The 25400-nt window shown below is 39.2% G+C and overlaps 1 protein-coding gene across 2 annotated transcripts; it reads left to right on the top strand.

Annotated features, from left to right (window-relative positions):
• On the top strand, nt 1–25400 carry LOC143021050 (alpha-1,2-mannosyltransferase ALG9-like). 2 transcript variants are annotated; one of them, XM_076178258.1, is made up of 14 exons: nt 1–547; nt 4604–4707; nt 5136–5292; nt 6262–6467; nt 7516–7629; nt 8510–8620; nt 8820–8907; nt 9952–10146; nt 13590–13767; nt 16082–16222; nt 17556–17694; nt 18615–18744; nt 20003–20133; nt 21528–25400. In XM_076178258.1, exons 2-14 carry the CDS (start codon nt 4610–4612, stop codon nt 21652–21654), a joined length of 1815 nt encoding a protein of 604 aa, XP_076034373.1. In that variant the 5' UTR covers nt 1–547; nt 4604–4609; the 3' UTR covers nt 21655–25400. The 2 variants fall into 2 exon arrangements, with proteins under 2 accessions (XP_076034373.1, XP_076034372.1); XM_076178257.1 differs by lacking the exon at nt 4604–4707 and having other exon boundaries at nt 2–547.

Genomic DNA, 25400 nt, shown 5'->3' on the forward strand with positions numbered 1-25400 from the left:
TGGTGTTTATATTCTCCAGATGTAAACAATATCACTGCCAAATGTCGCAAAAGCTGCACTATAATACGTGACATGTGACAGGAAAGAAAGTCTAAAGAGTTGTATGTGTATTTCTTAAAGTCATCATGAAAATAGTGATATAATTCAATTGAAACATCATTAACAAAGTACTGATATACCGGAATAATATACGTGTGATATGGAAGTGATGACACGTAGACCCAAAGTTCTCAATCACAGAATTATGTTTTAAATCTTTTCGAATCTGTCGTGCTTATCTATAAAATATTGCAATTGAATGAAACCGGAGTAATCTGTTTTTTGATGGTGGTTAGGCTTAGTGTTATGATTTGTCTTCGGTTTGGGAAATCAAATGAGTATTTCAACAGAATGAGATAATGCAAATTCAGCACTGTTATCTAGTCTTTTAATTTATACACATCATGGCACCGAAAGTACGACAGCGAAATCCATCTCATACAAAAAAAGAACTTCAGAAAGAAATATCTCGAAGAAAAGGAAATATTCATGAAGCAGTAAATGATCAGTAAGTTTACTTATTATGAGCATGTAGAATTGTAGATTGTATCATTGTCACTGACACTGACACTAGGTTTCTGGGAAGAAACACCATGTTCATGAACACTGGATTTTTTTATAGGTAGGGCACGCGTACCAATTGAGACGCACTTGCCCTATGCAGACGCATTTGACACAAAAAAGCTTCTACCTACCGATGGTGAATAGATAGGAGCATAATTATAGGCTCAAAAATTACTTAACTATCCCCTCATAATGTGACATAGTCTTACCTTCCTAATCCAAATAGGTACGTGACTACAGGAGATGAAAAGATTCTTTCAAAAACGGCACTTTTTTTTATTTCATCTCCTGGAGTCACGTACCTATTTGGATTAGGAAGGTAAGACTATGTCACATTATGAGGGGATAGTTAAGTGATTTTTTGAGCCTATAATTATGCTCCTATCTATTCACCATCGGCAGGTAGGATTTTTTTTTGTGTCAAATGCGTCTGCATAGGGCAAGTGCGTCTCCATTGGTACGCATACCCTACTAGACAATTAATTTAAAGTTGATGTGATATGAAAATATTTCTGAATGGACCAGTAATTCCAGTCATGCAAACACATTTTTAATTTTTTTTTTTTTTTTTTTTTTTTAATTTGAAAAATCTAATTTTCCTGTGGAATGGATACATTAGGTTAGGCTAGGTTGTATTAGGTTAAGAGCTATTAGACAACATAGTTTTCATGTTAAACTTTTGTGGTTGCACAATTCTAGAGTTTTACCATGATATGTACCTTCAAATGATCATGTATCCTAATGGTTCTCATAGAAAATTGTTCCTGAAGCCCATCTTCAGAAACAGTCACTAATTCATTCCATAGAGTATAATGGGAGCCAGTGCAGCTTCAATGAGCTGATACTAAGTCTGTGAACCAGATCAAAGCATTCTGTCAGTTTCATTTGTATTTTCTCCACCTTTTTTTACTCGAGTAGAGCTGACAGTCAACAACTGTTCCCCTCTCTAGTAATATGGTGATGAAGGTTTCCAATCAATGAAACTTGAGGCATACATCCATACATATACCAAAGGGTTTTTCCCCTATACAAGGGAGGTAGCCAAAAAACGAAGGCATAAAAACCACTCCCACCCATTCCATCCCCACATACTCCACCCCCATCCACCCCTTCCCTCCCTCTCATCTTGGCTCCTCATGGATGATGGGTCATCCCTCCATTTTGCCCACTGCCCTGGGTCAGAAGCAGTGTTGCAAGACAGCACATCTACAGCAGGGTTGCTTCATTAAATCAATGCCACCCCCCCCCCCCCCCCTGTTCCCTCATGCAGAAATGGAGAAGACAGGGAGAAATCCCTTTGGGCTGCATCAGTTTATTTTTCATTCATACTCCATGACCCCTCCCCATCCCCCACCCACTCTCTCTCATGCATCACAGCATCATCAATACACAACCATTCTCTATTCACCCCAATCTTCTGTCCTCTCCTGTCCTTCCTCAACAGACATTCCCCTCTTTCCCAATGCCCCTTTTACCCCAGCCATCCATCTCACCCTGGGTCACCTCCTCATGTCCACTCCTTTCACCTCTGCCTTCCATGCCTCGAGGCAATAACAATTATTATTGTTATTGTTATTATTATTAGTCATATTATTGCTATAAAAAGAAAAGCAAAGGAAAACAGCTGGTTGAAGATTGGAGAAGATCTTGAAAGAGATATGAATGGGACAAGGAAACTAATATTTAGTCTTGCAAAGTCGTATAGGAAAGGAAATACGGTACCAATCCATTCTATAAGAGACGAGGATGATAATCTATTAACAGAATCGCATGAAATTAGTCAAAGATGGACAGAGTATTTTGAGGATCTGCTGAACTTCACAGGACAATATGAAGATGAAAGAGAGTACAACCCAGAATATATGAGGGAAAGAGAAGTGGAAAGCGAAGTGGAAGATACAAGTAGAAATGAATGGAAAATAACAAAGGCAGAACTGAGAGTAGCCGTGGAAAGGATGAAAAATGGGAAAGCACCAGGAGAGGATGAAATTTCAACAGAAATTATAAAGAAAATGGGAAACACCGGACTAGAGTGGATGCTAGAAGTGATAAATATAGCATGGAGAAATAAACAAGTCCCAGATGATTGGACAAAAGCGGTGATATGTCCAATACACAAAAATGGTGACAAAACAGATTGTGGAAACTATAGAGGCATCTCTCTACTATCACACACAGGAAAGATCTATGAAAGGATTTTGGAAAAACGATTAAGAAGCATAGTTGAACATAAAATAAAAGAATCCCAGAGTGGTTTTAGACCAGGACGAGGAACAATCGACAATATCTTTACTCTAAAAATCTTATTGGAAAAATGTTGGGAGTGGGACAGACATAAATGCCTTGGGTTTATTGACCTTCAAAAGGCTTTCGATAGAGTACCAAGAGATCAGTTATGGCAAGCTATTAAACACGACGAATACGAGGTACCAGTGAGTTTGATAAAAGCTATCAAGAGTTTATATGAAAATAGTGAAAGTAGAGTAAAGACTGAGAAAAGAGACGGTAAGTGGTTTAGGGTCAAGTGTGGAGTTAGACAAGGCGGAGTGTTATCTCCATTATTGTTTATAATGTACATGGATAGGATAATTAAGGATATTGAAAGAGAGAGAAATATTACCCCACTGGTGCTCGCGTATGCTGACGATATAGCTATAGCTGCAAACAGTTGGGAAGATCTACAAACTGAAATGGACATATGGAATGATGTGCTAAAACAATACAGGATGCAGATGAATGTTACAAAAACGGAAGTAATTCAGTGATAATAACCAGCAGGAGACTGAAATAAACAGCAGGATTACAAAATATAACAACACCCTAAATATTTTGTACCCACTATTAAGAGAAAAAAGCATTCCACTTCAATACAAGAAGACAATTTATGTCTCAGTGTTAAGACCGGTGTTAACATACGGCAGTGAAGCTTGGTCCCTAAACACTAAATTAAAATGTCGCATTCAAGCAGCCGAAATGAGAGCCCTTAGGATAATAAGAGGAGTGACAAGACGCGATAGATTAAGGAATGAGCGGATAAGACAGGAAATAGGAGTGATGTCAGTGTTGGATATAATAGAAGAGTGGAAGATAAGGTGGTTTGGACACGTTATGAGAATGGAAGATTGGAGGTACCCAAGACAAATGCTGGAATGGGTACCCACAGGTAAAAGACCTGTAGGGAGACCCAGGACCAGATGGATTAAAGGTGTTGAAGAAGCATTAGAAAGAAGAGACACAAACTTACCAGAAGTAAAAGAAAAAGAGACCTATGAGGATAGAGACGCATGGAGAAGTCTTGTGAAGAGCTGCCGCTGACAGGATTATTCCTACCAGGCGTAGGGTGAGAAAGGTGAGAAAATTGTTATAAAGATGTTCTGAAAGTTGAACATGAGAGAGATCATTTTCTTACTGCCCATCTTCAGATCCCATCTGCATCCTCACTACAAAGGTACACCCCAAGAGGCTGACATGTTGTCTCCACATGCTCTTTTTTTTTTTTTTTTTGTATATATATGTGCCATTTTCAACTGCATTTTCACTACCTTGTCACACATAGAGATCTGACAACTAGTACCTGCTTCCCTCCTACAATAATCCAAAAACAGTTACAAACCCAAACTTATTTTTGGGAGGGCATGAAGATTGTTACCAACTGCTGTGGTGCTGTAGATTTCCATTTAGTCAAACATAAGGTAATACCTGTAGTTATTATTTGCTTGAGATGGTCCTGCAAGATGCTATTTATATCTATCTGTATATCAAGGGCTTCTTCCCCCATATAAGGGAGGTACCCAAGTCAAAGGTACACAACCACTCCCATCCACCACCCTTGATTGAGGACCACAATGGAAATAAGCGTTCATGCTTTTTGTGTTATCCTCGGCAATTTACATTTATTATTTCGAACTATGTGTTCTTGTCATTATTTGCACTTCATGTACATTGATTTATTGCCAAATAAAGTCTATCTCTCTATCTATCTGTTTCCCTCTCATCTTAGCTCCTCATGGATGAAGGGTCATCCCTGTCTCTTGCCCACTGCCCGGGTCAGAAGCAATGCAGCAAAGCACTCCACATCCACAGCAATGCTGCTTTACTTAAATGGTAACTCTCCCCCCCCCTCCCTCTGTCCCTGCAAGATGCTATATTCACAACTTTTGGGCCTGTCAGATCTGAGTTGCAATTTCCTATTGCTCCCTCAAGAGCAGGTATATTAGATGAGGGAGCCATAGAAAAGCAGGCTGCTAGGATTAGGTAGCAGAGGGCTGGCTTGGTCATGACGATGTTCCTCTTGTCAATGGTCTCGTTCTAGTTTTATCGTAAGATTGACCCTCAAGTGTGATTAATGTGTCGAATGTATTGTTAGGTCAAAGGGTTAATGTGTTTGCAGTATGAGTAAACTTTTTATTGTTTTTTGTAATTATTCAGATAAATGGATATATATAATGCAAGCAATTACCTCAAAATAGTCTTCATACATATTTTGTAGATATTTACACTTTTTGGGAAGTAATGGAAATTATTTATTGCAGGAAATCATGGGAGGAATCTTCAGTAGGAATTTCCATTGTAGATCCTTGGACTCCAAGTTCATACACAGCTCTCAAGGCATTGCTGTCTGCCCGCCTTTGTTCTGCCATTTGGGGCCTTGTAGGAGACTGTGATGAGACCTATAACTACTGGGAACCAGTAAGAATATGAATTTTATGTAATAAATGGGTATGTGTATGTATTTCTTGGTGTGTGTTTGTGGTTTTATTTTATTATTATTATCATCATTATTATTATTATTATTATTGTTATTATTATATATGTACTTTTTTAACAACAGTAATACTTGGTGATTCTCTAGGGATTTTTTGGTTTGTTTATTTACTTATTTTCTTTCTTTCTCCACATGTTATAAGAGCAAGTAGAAAAATTCAAGGTGTAGAACGTAAAGTTAAAACCAAAAAGATGCAGGTGAAAACAAAAGCTCAGTGACAAATGTCATTGTTTACATCATCACTTGGCCATTCAAATTATTTCACTGAACATTATGCTATACCCCCATAGGAGTGAAGTCTATCTGTCTATCTCTATATCAAAGGCTTTTTCCCCCTTTCAAGGAGGTAGCCAAGTCAAAAGGAATATACCCTCCCCCACCTATTTCACATTCACCACCACCTTTCCTCCCTCTCATCTTAGCACTTCATGGATGACAGGTTATCCTTGTAAACGGCCAACTGCCCTGGGTCATAAGCAATGCAGCAAGACACAACACATCCACAGCAAGGCTGCTTCTCTTAATCAGTAACCTCCCCCCACCTTCTCTCTCCCCTCATGCAGAAAAAGAGCTGACACTGAAGTAGTGAATTAGAGAAATCATGGGTTCAGTGGGATCAACCAAGATTTAATAATTTTTGGCTCAGGGTCTATATTTCAGTTGAATAGAATAATTTATCAATTAAAAAAAATAGGTATACATAATTGAGCCAGAAGTTATTTGGGTGCCAAGGAAATTATTAGAATAGCTACATGACACCCAAAATAAGAGCATAAATACTGTCTTACAGAATGGATTAGATTTGTTTCCTATTGCTGTTATTGTTATTTTATTAAATAAAGTTTTGAATAATATTTGCCACAATCTTACATTATTTTTTTTTCTGCTAACAGACTCATTACCTGTTGTATGGCAAAGGATTCCAGACTTGGGAGTATTCACCTGTATATGCTTTGCGATCATATGCCTACCTTCTCGTGCACCTACTGCCAGGATGGTGCTATGCCCAGTTCCTTCAAGATAATAGAATGTTGGTCTTCTTCTTCATGAAATGTCTACTTGCAGTGGCATGTTCCCTTTGTGAGCTTTATTTCTACAGGTATAGTGGTGATACAAGTCTTTTAACATGTTTTTTTTTTTTATAGCCATAGATTTTAATGATAATGTTGTCATCCTCATGAGTACCCTTTTAAGGTAAGCTAAGATAAAAGGAACAGATGGGGCACTTGTTAATGGAAGAGGTAGCTGTGAAAGAGGGATGGGCAGAGTACTTCAAGCTATTGAATGTAAAGGATTTTTCTTTATGGTTTAACATCACAAACTCCCCCCTGTTGGAAGGCTATGACAGTGCCCCTCACAGAGGGCATTGTAGCATGGAATTAATTAACCATGCCCTTGGTTCAACTTCGCCAGTGGCAGGATTCGAACTGCCATCCCCTCGACCTTCGCCACAAGTAACAACACCCTAACCCGCTCAGCCAGCAAGCTTCCTAAGGAGGATAGGGAGGCTTTAATTGTAGTGGCATGAGATTGGTAATATTTAAGATAACCTTTTGCCCATGAAAGAAGAAATTAGTGTACACAAACACTTCTTACCACTGTTTAGTCAGCTATCACCCACAAAGTGAAGTGGGAGAGGAATATCTCCTCTTTCACTGCTATCACTTATAACCCTATCACTCCTTCCCACTTCAGTTGTGCAAAAATTAGTCTCATGTCTTTTCCAGGAGTATTGTCATTTATCCAGGAGGTGCCAAGATAAGAGGGAGGGAAGAGGTTGGAGGGGAGTGGAATGTGATAGGGATGGAATGGGTGGGAGTGGCTTTTATGCCTTTGTTTTTTGGCTACCTCCCTTATAAGGGGGAAAAGAGCCTTTGGTATATGTATGTACTGTCATTCATTTATGGTGCAACCTTCTCATGGGACAGGCCATCTTACCTTAGTCTATACAGTCTTTTGCAACTTTCTCACTTATACATTTTAGTTTGTTCAACCTTTTGACTGCATACTCTGATGGCTCCATTCTTTCATTCATAAACGTGTGAATTTTAATTTCACTAAAGAAGAAAAAAGTGGCTAAAGAGTTTTCTTCTTCCTTTCTTTTATTTTCTTTTCCCTAAGTTTGATAGTCTATTATTTTATTTCAGAGGAGTATGTAAGGAATTTGGTGCCAACATTGGACGCTTGACCCTTGGTTTCCAGGTCTTTGCTGCAGGAATGTTTATCAGTGCTACAGCCCTTCTCCCCTCCAGCTTTGCGATGTAAGTATATTAAAGTACCTTGCTTGGGAATCTATTCAACAGATTATTCACCATGGAAAGAATGAGTGAAGAAAGACTAGTAAAAGAGGTATGGAAGGCAGATGTGGAGGGAGTGAACATGAGGGGACGTCCTAGGATGAGATGGATGGATGGGGTGAAGGGGGCTTTGGGGAAGAGGGGAATGTCTGTTGAGGAAGGACGGGAGATGACAGAAGATGGGTGAATGGAGAATGGTTGTATATGGATGATGTTGTGATGCATGAGGTGGAATGGGTGGGGGGATGGGGGGTGAGATAGTATGTGTGAGCAAAATTTGATGCAGCCCGAAGGGATTTCTCTCCGTCTTCTCCTTTTCTGCATGGGGGGACGGAGAGGGAGGGGTCGCCGATTTAATGAAGCGGCCTTGCTGTGGATGTGCTGTGACTTGCAACACTGCCTCTGACCCAGGGCAGTGGACAAGGTGCAGGGATGACCCATCATCCAGGAGGTGCTAAGATAAGAGGGAGGGTGGAGGGGAGTGGAGTGTATTTAGGGATGGAATGGGTGGAAATGATTTTGTGCCTTTTTCTTTTTGGCTACCTCCCTTGAAAGGGGGAAAAAGCCTTGGTATATGTATGTATGTATGTGTTTGCATTATATAATGAGATGGGTGGAGAGGATTGAGGGCTGTTGTACCTAATTGTGCCTGTAATTTTCACGTGGCATTTTTTTGTGGAAGATTTTTCCAGTATTCATCTTGCAGGACAACCACATGTAGATACCCATTACTAATCCTATAACATGCATTATTTACCATATAGAAAAACCTGAAATTTAACTATAAAGAGAAGTGTTACATTTTGTTGACTTAGTTATCATTATATTCTTCTTGGGGTTACAGGTATATGACAATGTTGTCCATGGGCGCTTGGTATCAGCAGAGATATGGCATAGCCATCTTTACCACAGCAGTCTCAGCCCTATTAGGCTGGCCTTTTGCTGCTCTTATAGGGTGAGTCTTTGCCTGAACTTGATATTCTTACCTCTTGTTAGAATTAGATTTATGCAGTTTAATGTGTATAATTTTTTTTTTGTAGAAATCTGACATACAAGTATGTGAGCCAGTTTATTGAGAGAGCATTGGTGATCTTTATAAACCAGTATATTCAAGTCTTTGCTTAAGTTTTATTTTTTTCTCATTTTGCTTGCAGAGCTCCGATTGCATTTGATATTTTGTTCAGGAAAAAGATGGTCTATATGTTTTTCATGGGATCATTGAAGTCAGCAGCTGTTATTCTGGTAAGCAAAGAAACAACAACTTGGTAATAACTTTATCTTCTTCATCAGTTGTAAGAATAATTCTAAGTAAGGGAGTTTAAAGCTGCTAACCATTGTATTGTATGGGTATTTGTCCAAGTTCATACTTCTAGTGCATTTCATTCATGTTGTATAATATTCTAATAGGGCTGTCATGTGGAAATCCTGCAAGATATTGGAGAGAATCATCTCTCATAGCATAATGCCAATGCATGCACAAATAACTGAAACATAATGGCCCAGTATCTAAGGCACAAGATGTTATTAAGGGGTTGGTAAAGTCAGAGCATATACCTGTAACATGCACAATGGGAACCCACTGAACCATCCTTCCCATCTCAGCACCTCATGGGTGAAAGGTCACTCTGTCCCCCATCACATTGGATTGTTTTTGTTGTTGTTGTTCCCTAGGCTGTGTATCTGACCAGTTCTGTCTTCGTGAGGAATGCCATGGTTGGAACGAGGTTTTCTCACAAATCCATTATAGATTATATATTGTGTTGTTGGCATATATTAAAGGCAGTGCTGTGAGATACATCTCTTCCATTGCAGGACCCAACAGCTGGATCTAGATTATCCATACCACTTCATCATAGGGACCAATAGTATCTGTTTATGGTGGTCCTTCAAAATTAATTACAGAGAGAATCATCTCACCACCAATTTTCAAAACCTCTCAACTTCACTGACACTGGGTCCCTTGACTAGTCTCAAGATCTCTATATATCATCATCTCTGTTTCTTCCTTTTTTTCACTGACTGACAGCCAGTGACTGCTCCCGCCTCCTCCTGGTACTTTCATCAAGTGAAATAGAAACTGTCCCTGTTGTGGAGGTGCTATGCCTTGCTGTATTGCTTTTAGTAACTGTGTGGTAGGGGACAGGGATGATTCTTCATCCACGAAGATGGGAGGAATAATGAATAGGTTTTTGTTTAGCAATTTTGGATTGGAAGAAACAAGAGATTCTCAAAGAGTGGGGTAAAGTAGGACTCTGTTGTTTGCATATGATTTGTGTTTCTTCACAGATTCCTATGGTATTCCTGGACTCAAAATTCTATGGTCGTTTTGTTGTGGCACCTGTAAATATTGTTCTTTACAATGTCTTCACTAGTCATGGACCAGACTTGTACGGCACTGAACCCTGGCATTTTTACTTCATCAATGGATTCCTAAACTTCAATTTTGTGTTTTTAGCAGCATTACTTCCACTTCCACTAAATGTAAGTACAAAAACTTGTTAAAGAATTTTTGTAAATTGTTGAGTTTTAGGGTTTTAGAAAATATTTCTAAACTATTACTATTCCACCAAGTGGAAATTTATCTATGTGACTGGCCTATATGGTGCCACTAATGCTTATGAAGTACTGATTATGTATCAGTTCCAATAAGTGGAGGGTTGGCTGTACAAGATAACACACCCACATTTGAAAAAATAAAGAAATTATTCAGTTATTGGTGTCAGGAGTGAAGAGAGGATGAGGGAGAGAAGGGGGCTATACTAGTAAGTGAAGAGATAGGTAAGGATGTGGTGGAGTAGAAGTAGGTTTCTTCAAGGTTATGGATAAAGGTAAAACTGGGAAATGAGATGTGGGTTTTTGTAAGTGTATATGGGCCTGGAAGTGAGAAGAGTATAGAGGAAAGAGAGGTTTTTGGATATATTTAAATGAGTGCGTAGAGAGTTTAGGGAGAAATGTCTATGTAGTGGTATTGGGAGATCTCATTGCTAGAGCAGGAGATGAACCAATCGACAGAATGGTTGGAAATTGTGGAATGCCAGGAAAAAATTTAGTGGAGAGATGATGGTGGAGATGTGTCTAGGGAGTTGATGCTAGTAAATACAGTGTTTAGGAAGAAAGTCAAGCATAAGTACACATGGGAGAGGGTGGTGGATGGAAGGGTGGTAGATAGGGCTTTAATGGACTATATAGTGGTAACCAGGAGAAGAGTAGGAAGAGTTAAGGATGTACATGTTCTAGGGGGAGAGAGTGGGGGAATAGCATATCATTTTGTGGTGGAAGGTAAGATGAGAGTGGAGGATAGATGGAGAAAGAGGAAAAGGACAGAAGGTAGGGAGGTGCTTAGAGTAAACTGCTTAAATGAGAAAGAAAAGGAGGAGTACAAGAAGCTGAGAGAGGAGTGGGAGGGAGTGAAGGATAGAGTAGAACTAGGAGTGGAGGAGGAATGGGGATGGTTCAAGGAGGGAGTCACAAGGTGTGCAAAGATGGTGTGTGGAACAAAGAGGATGGGAGAAAGTGGAAGGAAGGGTAGTGAGTGGTGGGATGAGGAAGCAAAGAAGTTTGTAGTAGAGAAGAAATGAGCATTCACAGATTTGTTACAAAATAGGACGAGAGAATCATATTAGAGGTACAAAGAAAAGAAAAAAGAAGTAAAACATAAGATAAAGGATGTAAAGAGAAGAGCAGATGTGAAATGGGGTATGAGTATGACACAAAAGTTTGAAAGTAATTAAAAGATGTTTTGGAAGGAAATTAAGAGAGGAAAGGGAGGCGAATCAAGTAGAGAAGAAAAGTTAAAAGGTGCAGATGGAGAAATGATAATGGAAGAGAAGGCAGTAAGAGGAAGATGGGCAGAGTATTTTAGGGAGTTGCTAAATGTGAAGGAGGATAGGGAGGGAAAGGTAGTTGCAGTGGGAAGCACAAAGAAAATGACAGTGATGAATGAAGAAAATGGAGGAGAAATAAGGAAAGATGAGGTGAAAGCAGTTATTAAAATGACAAGAGTATGTAAGGCACCTGGGTTAGATGGGTGTCATGGAGTGTCTAAAAAAGTGAGGTACAGTGATGGTGGACTGGCTGGTGAGGTTATTTAATGTTTGTCTGAAAGAGGGTAGAATGCTGGAGGACTGGAGGAGTGCCTGTATAGTTCTGCTTTACAAGGGCAAAGGGGACAAATGTGAGTGTAGTAGTTTGAGAGAGATGAGTTTGTTAAGTGTAGTTAGGAAGGCTTATGGGAGGATTAGGAGAGGAACAGAGGGAGTAATTGGTGAGGAACAGTGTGGGTTTAGGACAGGTAGGGGTTGCGTAGATCAGATCTCTGTGGTGAGGCAGATATGTGAGAAAACTTTAAGAAAAGGTAAGGATGTTTTTTAGGCCTTTATGGATTTGGAAAAGGCTTATGCCAGGGTAAGGATATTTTTTTGGGGCCTTTATGGATTTGGAAAAGGCTTATGACAGGGTAGACAGGAAGGCACTGTGGAGGTACTGCAGATATATGGGAAAGGAGGAAAGCTCTTAAGAGCAGTCAAGAGTTTTTACAAGCGTAGTAGAGCATGTGTCAGGATTAGAAATGGAGAGAGTGAGTGGTTTGAGATGGATGGGGTAGTGAGAGAGCTAAATGCAAGAGTAGTGGGCCAGGGATTGAAGATGGTTAAAGAAAATGGAGAAAAGTGGGAGATAAGCCAATTGTTCTTAGCTGATAATACTGTGCTTGTAGCAGGATCAGAGTAGGTATGAAGGAAGTTAGTGTTGGAATTTGGGATGGTGTGCAAAAAAAGGAAGTTGAAGATAAATGTGGGTAAAAGTAAGGTGATGAGATGTACAAGGGGAGAGGATGGCAGCAAATTGGAAGTGAGTATTAAGGGAGAGAGACTGGAGGAAGTGGATAGTTTTAGATACTTGGGTGCAAATGTGGCAGGAAAGGGAGGAGTGGAGATGGAGGTAGAATATAGATTGAGAGAAGCAAGTAAATGCCTTGGCAGATTAAAAAGTGTAATGAGAAATAGACATTTGGGAATGAATGCTAAAAGGACATTGTATTAAAGAGTAATTGTGCCGACAGCACTGTATGGGGCAGAAACATAGAACATAAGAAGAGTTTAAATGTATTTAAGATGAAATACCTGAGAAGTATGGTAGGAGTTACTAGGCTGTATTGAGTGAGAAACAAGGAGGTGAGGAGGAGTGATGGTGGAAAGAGAGTTGGGAGATAGGGTTGATGAAAGAGTATTGGGATGCTTTGGACACATGAAAAGAATGAGTGAAGAAAGACTAGAAAAAAAGGTGGAAGGAGTGAACATGAAGGGGCGACCTAGGATGAGATGGATGGATGGGGGCAAAAGGGGCATTGTGAATAAGGGGAATGTCTGTTGAGGAAGGAAGGGAAAAGACAGAAGATAGGGGTGAGTGGAGAATGGTTGTGTATGGGTGATGCTGTGATGCATGGAAGGGAATGGGTGGGGGATGGTGGTGAGGGAGTATGTGTACTTGATATTTTGATGCAGCCTAAAGGAATTTCTTCCTGTCTTCTCTTTTTCTGCATGAGGGAACAGAAAGGGGGGATCACCAATTAAATGAAGCATTCTTGCTGTGGATGTGCTGTGTCTTCCTACATTGCTTCTGACTCAAGGCAGTTGGCGAGATGCAGGGATGACCAGGATCTAGGAGGAGGAGCCAAGAAAAGAGGGAGGGAGGGGTGGTGAATGGGAGTGAAGTATGAAGAGATGAAATGGGTAGGAGTGGATTTATGCCTTTGACTTTGGCTACCTCCCTTGTAAGGGGGAAAAAGTCATTGGTGTATGAATGTATGTATGTATGTACATTGTTTTCTTTTATATGATTTATGTAATATTTTTGTTTATTTATTTACTTTATTTTTATTATTTTATTTATTGATTTATTTATTTTATTTTATTTTTTTCTGACAGATGATTTTCCAGTATTTCATTCAACCACAGAAGAAAAATGCAACTGGGCTTCCTCTGTGGTTATCTCTGTTGCCTCTTTATGCCTGGCTACTTGTCTTCCTTGTGCAGCCACACAAGGAAGAGCGGTTTCTCTTTCCTGTGTACCCTCTCATCTGCCTGGCTGCAGCTGTAGCTATTAGTAAGTAGAAACCTCTCTATGTGTGTTCAGTGTAGCAATAATTAATCAAATGATGATCCATCTCTGATTAATTAATGTGTTCATGTAACTTGCTATGGAGTGCAGTATCATCTTAATGTTATCTAGTTTTTCTTTTGAATATGTTACATCCCTTGTAAGGGGGAAAAAGCCTTTGGTATATGTATGTGTGTATGTTCAGGATGTCACCTTGTTTTTCACTCTATCAAACTTTGTAACACCTACTTTGTAACCCCTACCATACTTCTCAGACATTTCATCTCAAACACATTTAAACATTTCCTCTCTACCTGGGATTTAAGAGAGGCAGAGAAAAGTTTGAATGTGAGGTGAAACATCTAAGAAGTATGGTAGGGGTTGGATAGTGAAAAATGAGAAGGTGAGGAGGAGACCTGGGGTGGAAAAGGAAATGGTAGATAGGGCTGATAAAAGAATATTGGGATGGTTTGGACTCATAGAAAGAATGAATGAAGAAAGATTAGTGAAAGAGGTGTGGAAGGCAGAGGTAGAAGGAGTGAACTTGAGAGGACAACTGAGGATGAGATGGATGGGTGGGGTGAAGGGGCATTGAGCAAGAGGGAAATGTGTGTTTACCAAGGAAGGGCAAAGCCAGGAGATAGGGGTGAATGGAGAATGGCTGTGTATAGATGATACTGTGATACAAGGAAGGAAGGGGGTGGGAGATGAGGGTTAGGGAGTGGTTATGTATGAATGATATTTTGACGCAGCCCAAAGGGATTTCCCCGCCATCTCCTCTTTTTTCTTTGAGGGGAGGGGGGTCACTGATTAAATGAAGTGGCCTTGCTGTGGATGTGTTGTGTCTTGCTGCATTTCTTCTGACCTAGGGCAGTGGGTGGGATGCAGAGATGACCTGTCATCCATGAGGAGCTAAGATGAGAGGGAGGAAAGGGTGTAGGATGGGAATGGAATGGGTGGGTGTGGGTACTTGCCTTTTGACTTGTCTACCTCCCTAATAAGGGGGGAAAAGCCCTTGGTATATAAATAGATGTTCAGATTTCATTTAATCAGTTTCAGCATCGTATTTACCGTAATAGATTATTTTTTAGATTGTACCCTCTTACTTTAACCTTGTTCTTCATGAAGAAGTGTGGCTACTGAACTGATTTGCATTTAACCTCTTTAATGCGAGTCACTATCTCATGCACAGCATCAGATAGATACCTTATGTACGATGGTGCATCACAAATCTTGCATTTTAAAATATAAAGTCATTGCTGTATTACTTGTTCTATTCCACTCTGAGTACTAATGTACACAAAAAACATGATGAAGCTAGATCACATAATTCAGGGGTTACTGAGCTACAACTACAAAATAAATATAATCAAGACCTTGAGGCCAACATCCTCATATTCCAACTCGCAACTCATGACGCCTACATAGGCATCATCATATGGGAGAGGTTAATTGTATATCTTTGTTTTGTTGTGCTTTATTTGTGTGTACGTACCAGTGGACTTTCCCCCCTTATAAAGAGTGTGGCTGAATTAAAGCACACTCCCATACCAAAAAATAAACACTCACCCACCCCTCCCATCTCAACACCTCAGGGATGAAGTGTTGCCCTGCCCCCAACATACTGCTTGGGTCAAGCACAATGCAGTAAGGCATAACTCCTCCACAGCAAGGTATTGATTGTAGAGTTATATGCAGTCCTTTAGGGACTAACTGCTCCTGTGTGTGGAGGAGATATTCAGTATTCTTTTATGTTCAGAGATGAACCTCTATGCATAGAGGTATCTTGATATATTTATTTTCTGCTCTTCTTCCTGTCTCCTGTCATTTTTATATCTCCTATACTACTCTAAATGCACCTCTTCTTTTCCTATTCTCCTGTGGTGGGGGATAAGAATGCTGCCTCCATGTTCACATGCATGTTTTGAAAGGTGACTAAGTAGGTAGAGTAAGAGGATTGTATTTTTCTCCAGTGAGGAGTTTAGACATGCTTTGATTCAACCATTACCTTGAAAGAGGCTAAAGGCCAATGGTACATACCAGTGCATATGCCTGTCAACTTTGCATCATGGGAAATAGCTTATAGGATAAAAAAAAGTAGTCATGTAGTATTAGATGGGTTTAGTATATGATTTTCTTTTAAGTAGAAGCAGTAGAGCAAGTGATACAATTAATTCTAGAGGGTGGTAGATTTCAGCAATTACAACTACAAGAATACTTAATGGAAAAAAATTGCCATGATAGGTTTTGGAGTAAACAGTACTGTACTAAGATCACTTAGAAAGCAAGTGGTATATACATAATATGAATTATGTTTCAGATTTTTCACAGAAAATCTTCTATGGCTGGTTTGTTTGGGAAAAGAAGAAACACTACTTGCTACACACAACTTGGATTGCTGCAGTGGTCCTAGTTATAACTTCCTTGATGGGCGTATCACGAACTGTTGGACAGTATAGAGGTAAGCTTCAGTTATGTGTCATTTCAACAAGAGCAATTTGTTTTCTGTAACATAATTTAGGATTACAGTGAGAAATCTGGAGGTGTGGGAGTAAGCAAAATTGAGAAGAGATCTATTGGATTGGGTAGGTGTTAGAAAGTGGTGACATGGTTTGGGCATATGGAAAGAATGAGCAAGAAAAGACTTAAGTGTGTGGACTCCAAGGAGTACATTCATGGTGGGGCAGAAGTGGGAATTCTCCTCAGTCTGTCATTGCCAATTTGACCACCAATTATTGGATCATCACTGTCACCTTACCCACCTGACTCCCCTGTGACACCGCAGTGTGGCAACATGGGAAAAAAGCTCTGCCACACATTGTAGAATTTATTCAAATTGTTGTAATCCTAAAAAGTGATACTTGTACTTCTTTTACTATATGCAGAATATAAAATGAAAAGCCATTTCAAATAGCATATAGATGGGAAATAAAAGAGAGAGAAAGGCATGTACTAAGGTTGATTTGGCTGAATGGCTAGTGGTAAATCGGAATGTATGCAACACCCTGAATGCACTCCTTGGAATGTAGAGACTATAGTGGTAATAGCATGGAAAGTAAAATGGATGGAGTGAGCTTAGGGAGGAAAATCAAGAATGAGATGGATGGATAGACCAAAAAAGAGGCTTCAGATGTATGAGAGTTGATCATTGAGTCGAGAAAAGAGTGCAGAAGGTAGGAATGAATGGAATAAAATTGTGAATAGATGAAGAGAAGATGCCACCCAAAGGAATGCTTTTTCTTCCGCAAATAATTTGAGTTCAGAGTAAGGGTAAACCAGTTCTAGCTGTCAGGCCTTGCCAGGAAAAGGTTATGCTTCACTGTATTATTGATTTTTTACTCAAATACTTTGGTGAGGGATTGGGACAATTTTCATTCCAGAAGTACTGAGATGGGAGGGATAGTTGAATAGGTTTCGTTTGTTTATGGTGTAAATGTGTACAGAGTAACACAAAATAACCAACTCTCTGGGATTAAAAAATTGTGAAATGGAGTCTCCCAAAGACCACTGCCTTTACCTGCACTATTTCACTTTACAAGTGATCTCCCCACTCCAAATCCAAAGCAAAACAATAAAATTCTCACCTGTGTATATGAACTGACAGTGATAACCTAGCACAGCTAGTACAAGACAATTTCTGAGAATACCCAAACATACTTAGTCAAATTATAACAGTGACCAAGACAAAACAGTGACTGTTGGATATCACAACTTACTATGGTGTCTTTATAAGAATGCATAAAAGTTACCGAGGAAATGAAACTGAAAGTTCACATGGAATATCCTATTTGCAGCATACCGGGCCCCCATGGATGTATTTTTGGAGTTACAGCGTTTGGCTGTTGAAGAAGTGACAGTAGAGAAACCCATCAACGTGTGCCTTGGACGAGAATGGCACCGATTTCCGTCCTCCTTCTTCTTGCCCAAGACAAAGTAAGCTTTCTTTACGAGATGTACAAGTTAACCCTGTAAGGATGAGAAGTACTTCAAAGGTGAATTTGTCTTGTTATTGGGTAGCCTTCAACCTCTGCTAATTATGACATGACAGTTCTGGAGGAAACCAGTTGCCTTTATAGGCTACTGTTAGAAGTCTATCACCTTGGATATGTTCTATTTATGTCTGTATACTGCTAATACTGTGCATTGTTTTATGTGAGACAACTTGGCAGAATGGGTGTATATAATTTGTCATGTTGCCCAATCTGTATTTGTATGTCCTAAGTATTGTGTGTTGGCAGCAGCAAAGGCTGCTATAGCATACACTATTCTATTTAATTTGAATTCCAATTTGTGTTTAGGAAAAGATGAGATGGAAAAAAAATAGGTTTCATACTATCCAGACCTCTATCTGTGAGAATTGTTATAATACATACATACATATACCAAAGGCTTTCTTCCCCCTTACACGGGAGGTAGCCAAAAAACAAAGACTTAGAAACCACTCCCACCCATTCCATCCCCTACATACTCCACTCCCCTCTACCCTCTTCCCTCCCTCTTATCTTCACACCTCCTGGATTATGGGTCATCCCTACATCTTGTCCACTGCCCTGGGAATTGTTATAATAATGATAGTAATTATAACAGTTGTTGCCTTGAGTTTCATTGGAAACCTGCAGACATTGGTTCTGGGGCCCTCCTGTAGATTCCTCTGGGAAGAAACTTTGGATTGTTTTCTGCATTGCATTAATATGGGAAAAAGGCCTTTTGGTCTGTAAATAGATCAATGTGGGACTGTTTTTTTTTTTTGTCACTGACAAAAAGTAGTATGAGGAGAGGATTAATCATTCATTATCATCTTATGATAACTGCATTTAAATTTTACACTCTAATCTCTTGTTTTTCTTTTCTAGTTGGAACATCAAGTTTATTGAAAGTGAATTTCGAGGACAACTACCAAAGATGTATGCAAATGTTGCAAATGCTACATCTATAATTCCTGAGGACATGAATGATATGAATTATGAAGAAGTATCTCGATATGTAAGTAATTTAGTTACCTTGAGGTATTATCAAAATGAATGAAAACTGCTCAACAGATTTTTTTATGATAAATCCACTTTACAATGAAGATGAGCACATTAAATGAGAAGGAAAAAAAAGAGGTGAAGCTAAGAGAGGTATGGGATGTTGTAAAAGATAAAATGAAAACAGAGTTGAGAAAGAATGGACATGTTTCAAGAAGGAAGAGCTAAAGAGCATAAAGATGGTATGTAGGTTGAGGATGGGAGGGAATAAAAAGGTAGGGAATGGTAGGATGAAGAGAAGGTAGTGATGGCAGAAAAGATATTAGTATACAAAACTTGGTTGCAAAGAAGAAATGGGGAAACCTATTGCAGTTATAAAATAAAGAGAGTAGAAGCAAAATGCATGGTGAGGGGGACTAGGAGGAGATTCGAGGTTGTGTAATGTCACTATTATTGTTCAACATGTATACTGCATGGGTGGGCGGTCTATCTATCTACATACATACCAAGGGTTCCCCCCCCCCATTACAGGGAGGTAGCCAAGGTATATGGGTGGTAAGAGAGACAAATGTAAGTGCTGGGCAGTGGTTTAGAGCTGATAAGTGAGAGTAGAGAAAAGTGGGAGGTGATTCAGTTGTTGTTTGCAAATGATACTGTTCTTGTTGCTGAGTCAAGGGTTGACGGAAACAGTTGGTGGTGGAGTTAGGGAGGGTATGTGAGAGGAATAAGTTGAAAGTAAATATCGGCAAAACTAAAGTGATGAGATATAGAAATGGTTAGGGTGGTAGTAAGTTGGAAGTGCGTTTAGAGGGCAAGATATGAGTGGAAGTGAAGATTTTGGAGTATGTGAGGTCACATGTAGCAGATAATGGAAGAAAAAGACTTTTAGGTATATATATTCCAATCCCTGAGGTTTTGAGATGGCAAGAGTGTTTCATTTATCTATGATGGCAATGTGTGCGCTAACTGAGCCACCACACTCATAAAATAGAAATATTTATAATTTGGTTTAATGTCACAAATTCCCCCCCTATCAGGAGGCTAGGACGGTGCCCCTTTCAGAAGAATTTGTAGCATGGAATTTAATGAACCATCCCCTTGGTCCAACTTGCCAGTGGCAAGGTTTGTACTGCCATCACCTCAACCTACACTGCAAGTAATAACGGCTTAACCTGCTTGGCCAGCTAGCTCCCAAAATAGAAGTAGATTTTGGTGTATGTAATGAAATGGATATAAAGGTTTTTGTTAACATTGGTTTCAATCATATGTTGCAGGTTGCTCTTTCTGAATGTCACTACCTCATTGACACTGATCGAGTTGAAGAAACTGCAAGGGAACCCAGGTATGCAAAGAGAACATCTGACTGGATTGTCAAGCACACAGTGCCATTCTTGGATGCATCAAAGTAAGTTTACTATAATGGAATTTGTTACATTTTATTCATTGGGTATTGTCTGTACTGAAATGGGTCAGACGCATGTGGTGGCACCACCAATTGCAGGTACTCATCATTGGCCCCATTATTATGGAAAGAATGAATGAAGAAAGACTTCCAAAAAGAGTTTGGAATGCAGAGGTGGATGGAAGGAACTTGATGGGAAGACCAAAAATGAAGTGGATGGATGTGGTGAAAGGTGCAGTGGATGTAAATGGAACATCTGTCGAGCATGGAAAGGAAAGGGTAAGAGATAAGTGTGAATGGAGAGTGAGTGTGAATCTGTGTATGTGAATGGATAAGGAAATGAAGAGGCCTTCTTGTCTGTTCTGTAAATTTTTGAGTCCACATATTGAGCTGGTGATGGTAGACATTAACCTTGAGGAAACCTCCTTCCACACCACCACACACTTACTTATCTCCTCACTAGTAGAGCCACCCCTTCCCTCCCTCATCCTCTCCTTATTCCCAATACCCTCCCCACTGTACTCCCAAACTCAAAATCATCCCTCCCTTTCAACTTAGTTTCACTTAATGCCAACACATCCATCTCCCATCTCACAAACATACTGCCCATCTCTTCCCTTTTACTCTCATCTTTACCACACCCATGCACATTAAAAGACCCAAACCTTAGGATTCTGCTTGGAAAACTCCCAGACCCTCTTTTGCCTTGACTTCTCATGGCAATGTACCCCTGAAGGGTCCAGAAAACAGAATGCCTTATCCCATCACTCTGTCCCATTTTAGTCTCCTTTATGACCTGAGTGGGAAGACTCAGCAGAATTTTTTCTTTCCCCTACTACAGGGGACAGAGGCAAAAATAGAAATATGTACTCAAAGAAGTGGCACAGCACAGTGGCACAGCATCAATGGGTGGGGGGGGTTCTCAAAACATAATGGAGGAACAGTCACAGAACAATAAAGTGCCATAATTTCTCATTGAGTGGAGGTTTCCTCTAACATAGACAAAATGATGTATGGTTCTGGCCTGTAGGGGTGGCCCATATAGTCCCTAAAGTATTGGCTGCATGCTACTTTGCAAATGTATGTATGATTATTATATTGGGCTGGAGACAGGGATGACCCTTCATCGATCAGGAGCTAAGATGAAAGGGAGGCAAGGGTGGTGGATGAGAGTGGATGCATGCCTTTTGACTTGGCTACCTCCCATATAAGGGGGAAAAAAGCCCATGGTATATAGATAGATATTATTATTATCATTATCATTGTTATTATTATTGTTATTATTATTATTATTTTATTTTTATTATTATTATTGTTGTTGTTGTTATTGCAGATAATAATGTTCTTGTAGATATGTGAATGTTTTTTTAAACATGATCTTATTCTTTTATTTTCAGATCCCCACAATTGCTAAGAGCATTTTATGTGCCATGGCTCACAGAGAAACATTGTACTTATGTGGACTACAACCTCTTTCAAGCAGCCAAATTCAATCCTTCCCCAAGGACATATAAAAAGTTTTAATTTCCCCCAAATGTTTACACATGCTGCTTTGTTTTGTCATACAAGATCAATACAGTTGTCAAGCATTGTTTAAAGCAATAATGTATAATTGTCCTTGTCTTGGGTTGAGAAGAGAACAACTTGTTTCTAGAAAGAATAGAAATATTTAATACTGTTGATGAATGAAATAAGATTTTTAAACAGTTTTGTATGGAAAGGGATTTTACATAAAATGATAATTTGAAATGCAAGTCATGGTTTATATGTTTATTTCTAAAATGAAACTAACTCTCCAGTGGTTTAAAAAGCAAAGGAAAAGAGTATATTTCATCTTTCAAAAAATGTTAAGCAAAGTCAAATTCAGTTGTTTTTCAATTGTTTGTAAAGAAATGGGATTCACCTATTTGCTGGATTTTCTGGTCATTCCAGACAGAAACTTGATTATAGAATTTATTTTGAAAGTAATTATTCCCCCTTTTAGTATATATATATGTGTGTGTGTGTGTGTGTATATATACATATACATATATATATATATATATATATATATATATATATATATATATATATATATATATACTGTGCAAAAATTGGATTCCAACAACCACCAATTATTTGGCTTTGCCATTTATTACTTGTGTGGACAGTACACTTGGCTAATTTGGGACTAAGAATAGGAGCCTGCATATGGTGACTTTGTGAGATGGGCATTGGAGTGAATCATCTTTGTACCATTCATCAAATTCTGTCTACACCCTCACCTCTTTCTCAAGGGACAGGATCTCCAAATTGGGCTCAAGATCTCCATATCAGCTTCAGTTTTCTCACACCCCCCCTTTTTTTTTTCTTCTTCTTCACCTCCTCCTCCTCATTCTTCTTCTTGTTCAGGGGACAGCCAGCAATTGCTTCCATGCTCTTCTTCCAACCAACCAGTGACAGAAACAAACCCACACTAATACAACACAGCAGTTTTTTCTTCTAAAAGAGATCTGTGGGCGGGTCCAAGCGCCATTGCAGACCACTGTGGGACTGTTGGTTTGCAGTAAGTGGAACTTACGATAGCATTAAATAACTTAATATCATTGCTTTGACAAAGGGTATGATGCCCACTCTCCTTGCAGAGTGGGTAATGACAGAAATTTGAAAAAAATGAGATTGCAAAAGGTAGCATTAAATTAATGGATAATGTGAATGCATTGAAAGTATGATGCAGCCTAAAGGGATAGTCTCATCTGTATCTTAAATGATTTTGAGTGGCTGTGGAATGGGGTGGGGGATGTCACCATATGACAAAGCATTTGGGGTAAAACAGCCTGTGAATGATCTGTGCTTTGCTACATTGCCCTTGACCAAAGCAGTGTGATGGGAAACAGGGGTGACCTTTCGCCTATGGAATACTGAGATGGGAGGGGTGTTAAAGGGGTTTTAATATCTCTAAAGTGAGTTTGTTGCTTTGACTTAGCCATCCCTCCCCATTATAAGGAGAAAAGACCTTTGTTGTATGTGCGTACTTACAAATTTGTAATATACAGGAAAGGAGCTATGCTCATGAGGTCCTGTCTCTTACTTGCCAATTATTGTACCTAGCTTCAGATTAATTGTTTTTCTGTATGAGTGTTCGTTTGTCAGTGTATTTACTTAGTTACCTATGCATTTATTTATGTATTTTATTTGTTATTTACATTATTATAGTTTTTATTTGTTGTTTTGTTATTATTATGATTTTTTTTCGCATCCGACCTAGATATTGAACAAAAGGTCTCCTGTCGGCATGCTCCGCCTTTGTAATCCTTTATAGTATACAAGTATACTCACGGAGTCCCATCTTTTTGCCTCCATTTATCAAATTTTGACTTAAATTCGTTTATGTTGTTGGCCTAGATTAGATTTTCTTCAAACTTGTCCCAGAAGTCTACATATCTGTGTGCAAAGCTATATTTTTTCATATTTTCCAGACAAATTTGTGTTTACAATTTTGTATAATGATCTCTCACTGATCTTTCATTCCTTACTAACAGATTCTCTCCATTTTTTCGACACCTTTCTTGGCTCTCAATATCATTATCATGTCACCTCTGTTTTTGCTCTTCCAGTGTGGCAAGTCCCAGTTTTCTTAGTCTTTCCTCATATGTCTTGTCATTTAGGCTAAGGATTGTTGTGGTTGATCATGGAGTGCTTGTTTTATTCTCTGGGCGTGAATGTGTTATTTTATGGATTTGTAGTGTGGTGCATATGGCTAGTTATTGTAGGTATTTGAGTAATGTGGTGTTGATGTATTTTCCAGCTGGTTGTGCTCTGATGTGATGAGATGGACAGGTAGGGTTGAGGGCTCTTTATGCCTATCATTTTTATATGATGTTTAGTGAGGAGGATTGTGGTTACAATGTGAAGGTGTTGTATTGGATTGTTCTTTGTCATCCTGTTATTATTTTTGTGTAGTTTGTAAGAGTAAGAAGTGATTTGATAGTGTTCAGGACATTAAAGAAAGTAGATCAGACTGACAAAGCTCTCATGGTCTGGGATGAGAGAGGGTTATGAGGTCATGGGAACAAGTTAAAGAAAACTAAATAGATAAACAAATAAATATATTTATTTTTTAAAGAATGCCAAGAAATGCAGCTGTCCATATAGGTCCATTAAGTCCTGGAATAGTTAAGAAATTAATATTCCCTAAGCTGAACCCATAAGTGATTTCAAAGTTAGATTAATAGATGGAGAAAAAGAGACAGGACCTAACAAATATAACTTCATTCCTATATACAAGTCAATCAATCCATTGCTCCAGAGCTTTCTTGCAGGATATCACTGTGACTTGGTAACCAGCAATGACTGTGGGTCTCCTACAAGAGAGACCAGGAGCAACTGATTGATTTATTTAAAAATACTACAAGGTAAATACACACACATGAGGCTCAATGGTGCAGTGGTAACATTCACAACTGCTACATTAGCAGTCAGAACTCAAGTCCTGCCCAGGCCTGAAATAATTTCAGTATCTGTGTTGTTAGCCGTTACTTCAACTCTCGTGGTTGGGGAATTGAGGGGTTCAAATCACAGCACTGCCCATAGATCAGTCATATATGAGCTCTAAGCTCCCATCCAGTAGGGTAATCGCTGTCAATCATGAATCCAACATGTTATCCAAAACCATGGTGAATCACACACACCCGCACACAATTTGAGTCTAGGTATGATAAAATTGGAGAGTAGGAGATGGGACCCAACAATCATTACTCCTTTCCTGCATAATACAATTAGGTAAACACACACACACACACACACCAAAAGCCTTTTCCTCATCATTAGCATCTGTCTCTTAAAACAAACACCCACATTATAAACAAATAGAACCCCTCCCATCTTTGTACCTGAGATGAAGGGCTACTGCTTGGGTCTAAACCAGTGCAGCAAGGTACATTTAGTAGGAGGAAAAGGGAGGCTTGACAGGTGTTAGCTCTCTTTATTGAAAAAGTGGAGGAAATATATTAAATTAACCTACAGCTCTTGTGGTTTGGGTGACTTCAGATAGAGTGGAGGATATTGATAAGATTTGAAGATCAGCAACAGAGGTGATTCTCTCCAATATCTGTATTACAGAATGTCAGAAAAAGTAAATGACAGTGGGTAGGGAAGGAACATAGAGCCAGGACTAAGAGAAGAATGTTATTTCACAGACTGACATGAATTCAGCCATTCCAGATGTGATTGTAATGTAGAGACCCAGCTGTGAGAAATTTATACATGAATAAAGAAGAGTTCCTCCCGAA

This window comes from Oratosquilla oratoria, chromosome 41 (genome assembly GCF_046742065.1).
Source record: "Oratosquilla oratoria isolate Oo_2021 chromosome 41, ASM4674206v1, whole genome shotgun sequence".
Taxonomy (NCBI): domain Eukaryota; kingdom Metazoa; phylum Arthropoda; class Malacostraca; order Stomatopoda; family Squillidae; genus Oratosquilla; species Oratosquilla oratoria.

Excerpts from the sequence above, each read along its gene's own strand:
- LOC143021050 (XM_076178257.1), top strand. The coding sequence starts at position 444 with ATGGCACCGAAAGTACGACAGCGAAATCCATCTCATACAAAAAAAGAA. Across the intron at positions 548-5,135 it reads CATGAAGCAGTAAATGATCA|GAAATCATGGGAGGAATCTT; the intron begins GTAAGTTTACTT and ends TATTTATTGCAG. Across the intron at positions 10,147-13,589 it reads TACTTCCACTTCCACTAAAT|ATGATTTTCCAGTATTTCAT; the intron begins GTAAGTACAAAA and ends TTTTTCTGACAG.